We start from the raw sequence: 7,140 nt of genomic DNA on the forward strand, positions 1-7,140 counted from the left end.
GTAGCTAGATTCACTCTTTTTTGCCTATAAAACATTCTAACAAAACATCCAAAAACCAGAATCAACGCTTTGTACACATACATATGTAATGTAGTAACAGTTAGGTTCATAATAACATGTCTTATTTACGTATTTTGCTCATTTTAAGCATATAGCGGTTACATTTAGTTTAACACTAGAAGTCCCAGCATTTTTCTGTCTACCTAGAAGACCCAGAGAGGGGTCATTTGGCCCGACGCTTTTCCCGAATACACTAATCACTCATTTTGTTATGGTAATGAGGCTGTTAGGGGCAGTTTGTCTAGGTAGACAGAAAAATTATACATGTGGGAAATGCCGAAAGGAGCAATGGCAGTGCCAGGATTGTGAGTGACTGCTCAAATGTATGTCAGTCACGTTTACATGGACATGGTTTTTCATTCTTTGTAAATATGCTTTTTTCTTTGTAAATTTTTTTTTTTAAACTATTTTTGGCACACAAAAATAACAATTGCTTCTGCAACAACCCTCCACACCAAAACTGGGAAAACAGTTGCTTTTTCATTCTTTGTAAATATGTTTTGTTTTGTATTTTTTTTAACAATAAATGTCAGAGTGTTGATCCCTTCATTCTGTTGATCCTTGCAAAAACACACACAACCTACCTCAGAACTAAAGCTTGAGCTGTAAGGTCCCCTCCCCCACACAGGCTCAAGTGGCCCCCTGCCGTGTGCCACTAACAGCCACATTTTCATAACAAAAGGAGTGTCCACAGGGGGGACTAGGGGTCAAATGACCCTCTTGTGTGTTTTCTAGGTAAAAATGTCAATTGACCCTTCTCTGGGACTTCGCGTGTTAAAAGTTAATTCCACGGACGCATTACAACATTCGCTATTTCCTTCAACAACACTACTGATCATGGCAGACTTCATAAGAGCCATCAAAGATTACTTTGGGGAAAAAATGATGATCCAGAAACTTATATTTTCGAGCCTGAATATAAAGAGGATGAGCGGTAAGTTTCAGCAGACTCTCTCGCCGTACCTGCTGTCAAAACTGGAAAGACCGACTGCACAGTTCCTGTCTTCACAATAAAAGTGCTGCTCAATCCTGCCTGCGCTAACAAAATAAGAGTCTCAAGGGTCTAAGACAGGGGTCGGCAACCCGCGGCTCCGGAGCCGCATGCGGCTCTTTGACCACTCTGATGCGGCTCAGCTACATACTTGCCGACCTCCCCCGATTTTCCCAGGAGATTTATGGATCTCAGTGTCTCTCATAGGTAGCTCCCAGGGAAAATACAATCCTATTTACACTCTAATTACTAAATAAAGGGAGTGTCCTAGTTGCACTGCAGTAACTGCCCTCTATAGCATTTACAAACAGCGTGCCAGCCCAGCCACAAGTTGTATGTTGCTTTTACTTGCACACATAGGAGACAGCAAAGCATACTTACTTATCAGCCACACAGCTTACACTGACGGTAGCCGTATCAAACAACTTTAACATTGTTACGTTACAAATATGCGCCACACTGTGAACCCACACCAAAAAAGAATGAAAAACACATTTCTGGAGAACATCCCACCGTAACACAACATAAACACAACACAACCAATACCCAGAATCCCATGCAGCCCTAACTCTTCCGGTCTACATTATACACCCCCGCTACCACCAAATCCCCCCACACATCAACCCCCCCCTCTCCGTGCGTTGGTTGAGCGGAAGAGTTAGAGCTGCATGGGATTCTGGGTATTGGTACAGTCAGTGTAAAATGTGTGGCTGCTGAGGTAGTACGCCTTGCTGTCACTTACGTGAACAAGCTGAAACTGCATTCTACATGTGGTCGAACAGGTACACTGCTAGGGCAGGCTGTAGAGGGCGCCAAAAGCAGTGTCATCATGCCCTGATGTTCGGGAGTCTCCCGGGAAAAATGAGAGGGTTGGCAAGTATGACGGGAAAATGAGAGGGTTGGCAAGTATGACGGCTATCAAGCGCCATTCATTCAAAACTCGCGGGCCGCACTAACATCAAATTTCCACATTAAAGTGCGTGCCGGTGCGTGTGTTGGAGACCCCTGGTTAACATAGCACAAAGAGCTTTGTATGCGGTGTTTTTCATTTTAAACTTTAATTTTTTTTTTGTGGCTCCCATTATTTTCTTTAATTTGTGAAACTTGCCAAAATGGCTCTTTGAGTGGTAAAGGTTGCCGACCCCTGGTCTAAGAAAACTAGCGAGCTACGGAGTGAGCCTTCAATGTATTTCTTGTAAAGCGTACATAGGCTGGACAGATAAGAAGCTAAAAACCTACCACTTTCATGTGATATTGAAAAGAGAGGTGGACTTTTTTTCCCTCCACATGTTGGCAGCTTTTAGGTGTTTTCTCAAGGGCTTTATGGGCAAAATAGATGACTCCTATAGGCTGCAGTGTTAGCCAATTCATACTTGCTGTATATTACGAATAAGGATGCATAAAAAAGGAAAGACATATGTTCTTGTCTTGCATAGGGATTGTAAATGATAAGGAACATTCCAAAAAAAGTGCAGTTACTAACAACATGAGAATATAATACAGATAAAATAGTAAAAAATAAAATATAGATGTAAAAATATTTCTAATATTCAATTAAATATTAATATTAAAATATTAAGTAAAGAAAGACTGACAAACATTTCAAAGGCTACCTGAACTGCGCTCTACACTCATTTCATGTGAAATGGTGCATTTGATTTTATTGATAAAGCAGCTTGTATTAAATGTTTATGAGCGCCACTGAACGGCCATGTTTGGTTTTTTTGGGAGCTGTAAAGATCATTGAGTGGATTTACATGCAAAAAGAGGAGGAATAAAACACTTAACAACTTTGGTCTGTTCTTAAAATAAAGGAGGAAAAAAAGAGTGCACTTTTAGTTTTTATTGACATTTTTGATTGAATTTAGAGATTCCTTATCGAGGAGACAGAAAAGGTCGGTGTAGAGAATGTAAACTTTACAGATAAAGAGAGATGATAAAAAAACGCCACATAACGGCCTTCTTTTGCCGTACTCTTAGCGCTCATAAAAGTGTGCGACTTGACGACAAAACACGACAAAAAATCCCACACATTTACACCAAAGACCAAAAGAAACTAGTTTTTTTGTCTTTATCTCTGCTATAAATCCATTTATACTCCTCACGTTCACATGGAAATTTCTTTTTTTCTGCAAGCCTGTCAGGCTTCTTTCCTGAAGAAGAAGCAGCAGTAAGAGAAAACGACGGGCTAAAGCGTCACAAAGATGTTTGATGACGGCTGTCCTGCTGCACGGGAAGATGGCGACAAGTAGACATGACGGGCAGGCGAGCTAGCATGCTTATTTTTTGTTGGCTTTTAACGATGTTTGCCACATCAATTTAAAAAGGAAAGAGTGAGTCGCTCCCCCTCCCTCCGTCACACGGCGGTCTTTGGAATGGCGTTGACTGTGGATGGTCTTTTGTGTGTGTGTGTGTGTGTGTGTGTGTATGTGTGTGTGTGTGTGTGTGTGTGTGTGTGTGTGTGTGTGTGTGTGTGTGTGTGTGTGTGTGTGTGTGTGTGTGTGGTGTTAAATTCAATCCATCTTGTTAACGTTTGTAGCCAAATTCATCTGCGTCGTCGGCACGGAAGTCTCCATAGCGCCAAATGTTGAGCTGGTGAAATAAAAAAAGATTCATAAAAGAAGATTTAGTTGCCATGATGGAATATTCTAGCAAATTGGTTCTCAAACTGTACCACCTCAGAAAACACTTGGCTCTCCAAGTACCACCATAATGACCAACATTAAAATACAGCACCATAGTAGGCCTTAAAATGTATTAAAAGCAAGGCAGAAGTTTTATTCAACAAGTATATTTACTTTTTTTCTCAACGAGTATTCCACTTTTATTCATGAATTTGTCCAATTTGTTGTTAAATATTTAATAACTTTGGACAATTGTGGATGTAAGTAAATGGGTCTATTGTATGGAAACTGGTGTTTATCTCCAGTCTAATAAAAGATTGTTGTTGACACATTATATAATTTGACAGCAACAAGCAAACAAAGGCATCCTCAGCACAATGTAACATCCTTGCTAGCGAGCGAGCGGCTAATTTCCCTCCACAGTGCAGCTTCTAAATTTCTAATCTTCGTCTCCATGGTGGCAAATAAACTGCATTTCTTACATGTATCATTATCACTGGAGGATGAAGACTAGCTAAAAAAATGTTTTTACAAAAAAGCTTGGCTAACCGCTAGGCTATATTTCTACAATGAAAATGGGTTGGCGGATCTATACAAATATCAACAGTAACGATACCTGATATATAGGTCATATATCAGGTATCGTTACTATATAATATCGATATTACAGTGCTTAGATTGATATTTTTAATTATCAAATGTGTTGCCATTTTTGTTATTGTTTACAAACTCAGGAAATACGAGCCAACCGTAGTTTAATAGTAGCTTTTGTTTACTTATTTTGCACAATTGCCAATTATAAATTTGTATGTAATAAACAGGAAAAGGAAATAATTTATTAGTCTGATTTTAATTGTTATCAAAAATGTTGTCATTCAATGATTTTGAAAATGTGAAGTATCAGTATCAGCTCATAACTCATTCTCTTTCTATGCCACATCAATATGGAATGCACTCCCAGCAGGTGTAAAAGAAAGGGCATCGCTATCCTCCTTCAAAACCGCACTAAAAGAACCCCTCCAGGCAACTTCAACCCTAAACTAACACCCTCCCTTTCACATCATACCTCTTCGGATTGTAAATAATCAAATGTAAATAATCAAATGTAGACACTTTTTCTTATACTTTCTGATCTCTCTCTGTGTCCACTACTTGCTGTACATATCCTACCAAGTCAGACCTACACTGTTTCAATGTCCATTTCTCTGATGATGCAATTGTTGATGACTGAAGTGTTGATACCAACCAAACCTAACCCCCCTCACCCCCCCTACCCTCCCTCAATATCCCACACCCCGGATTGTAAATAATGTAAATAATTCAATGTATATACTCTGACGATTATCTTGTGTGATGACTGTATTATGATAATAGTATATATCTGTATCATGAATCAATTTAAGTGGAACCCGACTAAACAAGTTGAAAAACGTATTCGGGTGTTACCATTTAGTGGTCAATTGTACGGAATATGTACTTAACTGTACAATCTATTAATAAAAGTTTCAATCAATCAAAAAAAAAAGCTTTGATATGACCAATACTGCCCTGCAACTTTGGATCCATACCCAAATGTGTAGTGTCGCCAAAAACGAATGTAAGGTACAGTATTCAAAGTGCCTATTACATTTTAACAGAAGTGTAAACATAATCATGTTACCACAGAAATTAACCAGATATTAACAGTAAATTATCAAGTAGATTAAAAATAGCTTTGAGAAAATAATACCATTGGAAATTATGCAATGTTACTGCATATGTCAGCAGCTAAATTAGGAGCCTTTGTAACCTGTTTTAAAATGGTTATTTAATCATTTATATGTAACATAATATATCGTGATGTATCATTATTGCTGGAGGCTGCAATATATATCTTGATATAGATTTTAGGCCATATCGAACATCCCTAGTATTATATCAATAAAGAGTTTTGTGTTTGATTCAAGGTTCAGAACTTTCGTAGCTTTCTTTAACTTTTATTCTAAAAGATAATCATGTAAGCGCCACAATTGATAAATACTAATACAAGCTTATTACAATATATGATATCCTGAGTGTTAAAATAAACAACAATGTACACAAGACTGAAAACCATGTCACAAAATAAGGAGTAATAAGTAATAAGATCAGAACGGTGTATTTTGTGAGTGTTCCAGCCCTAATGGAGGTACTTCTGTTCTGAGAGTACATACGTTAGTGTTTATTTCGTTTTGAGTCTGCCAGCTCAGCTGCTAATGTTGTGATTCATAGCTAATTAGCGCCTGTGCTAATTAGCGCCAGTTATTAGAGTAGGAACCAATGAGGCGTTTGCAGCCAACATTTTTTTTTTCCACCCCAGTCTGACGGTTCTTCCTGTTACGCTAAGCGACACCCTGAAAGAAAGTAAACAAGAAAAAAAAAAAAGAGAGCCTGAACGCCAGGAGGAGACGGCGCCTATTGGATATCTTTGGTAAACTTGTTATGTAAGGAGGTCATGTTTTCTACTCTCACATTTGGTGCACTGATGAGCATTTTAGGATGGACAGAAAAGTGTGTCACAGAGTTCACAGAGTTATTTTAGCTTGTAGACACACTGGGACATGTTCTAACTACTACCAGTCTTCTTCCTCCACCCCGTTCCCAAAGGACCCCATGCAGGCGTCTTATGTTGTGCCTGCTATTCATGTTTCTATCTCCTTGGCACACATTTCCAAACTATGGACCTGGCTACAATCCATACGAGGCTCTGTAGTATAGCTCGACAGAAGGGGGAACAGTGGAAAAAAAGACAGTGTCCCTCTGGTATTATGTGTAGAAAAGTAATTAGCATTGTAATGGATTCATGTTCACAGTAGAATTAGAATGTGGACTCACTCTGGCACTCTTGGCGGATTCTTGACTGTTCAGGTATTCCGTCACCTGCGGGGACAAAGAAAAACAACAAACATCACATAACTGTTGTTCCACCAGGGGCGAGCTTGGTCCACTGCCAAAAGAAAAGCGCCTTTCACAAAATGTGCCCACAAAGTTGGAAGCTTTCATGGTGATTTCTAGAAGAAGTCAACCAAGTAATCTGATCATGTGATCAAGTGGACTAGAAAGGTAATTGTGTTGCATTCAAGTGTTCTACAAAGCTCAGACAGCTAAACTTAGCATTAGTGCTGCGACATAACAATATACACTGTACATCGTATATGATTAGACCTGGGCCGTATATATACACACATATACATACATATATATATATATATACATATACATACATACATACACACACATATATATAGGCAAGGCAAGGCAACTTTATTTGTATAGCGCTTTTCATACACAAGGCAGACTCAAAGTGCTTCACAGACAACAAAGTGAAATGAAAGAAAATAAAAGCAAAATTAAAATGCAGACAATAAAAATAAAAACAGTGCAGACGTTAAAAGTTAAAAGATTAAAAGATTTAGCTGAAAGCTAAGGTGAACATAAAAGTCTTCA

The 7,140-nt window shown here is 38.6% G+C and overlaps 1 protein-coding gene across 1 annotated transcript in view; it reads right to left on the reverse strand.

Annotated features, from left to right (window-relative positions):
• Positions 1 to 3,432: 3,432 nt before the first annotated feature.
• The window catches only part of snd1 (staphylococcal nuclease and tudor domain containing 1), a 293,111-nt gene continuing 289,403 nt past the window's right edge, over positions 3,433 to 7,140 (reverse strand). Inside the window, exons 23-24 of the mRNA XM_062064859.1 lie at positions 6,529 to 6,573; positions 3,433 to 3,643 (exon numbers count right to left, since the gene is read on the reverse strand). Of these exons, the coding sequence (XP_061920843.1) occupies positions 3,578 to 3,643; positions 6,529 to 6,573 (111 nt within the window). The 3' untranslated portion in view covers positions 3,433 to 3,577. The remainder of the gene's footprint in view (positions 3,644 to 6,528; positions 6,574 to 7,140) is intronic.

The sequence above is a fragment of the Entelurus aequoreus genome, linkage group LG12, assembly GCF_033978785.1.
Source record: "Entelurus aequoreus isolate RoL-2023_Sb linkage group LG12, RoL_Eaeq_v1.1, whole genome shotgun sequence".
Lineage (NCBI taxonomy): Eukaryota > Metazoa > Chordata > Actinopteri > Syngnathiformes > Syngnathidae > Entelurus > Entelurus aequoreus.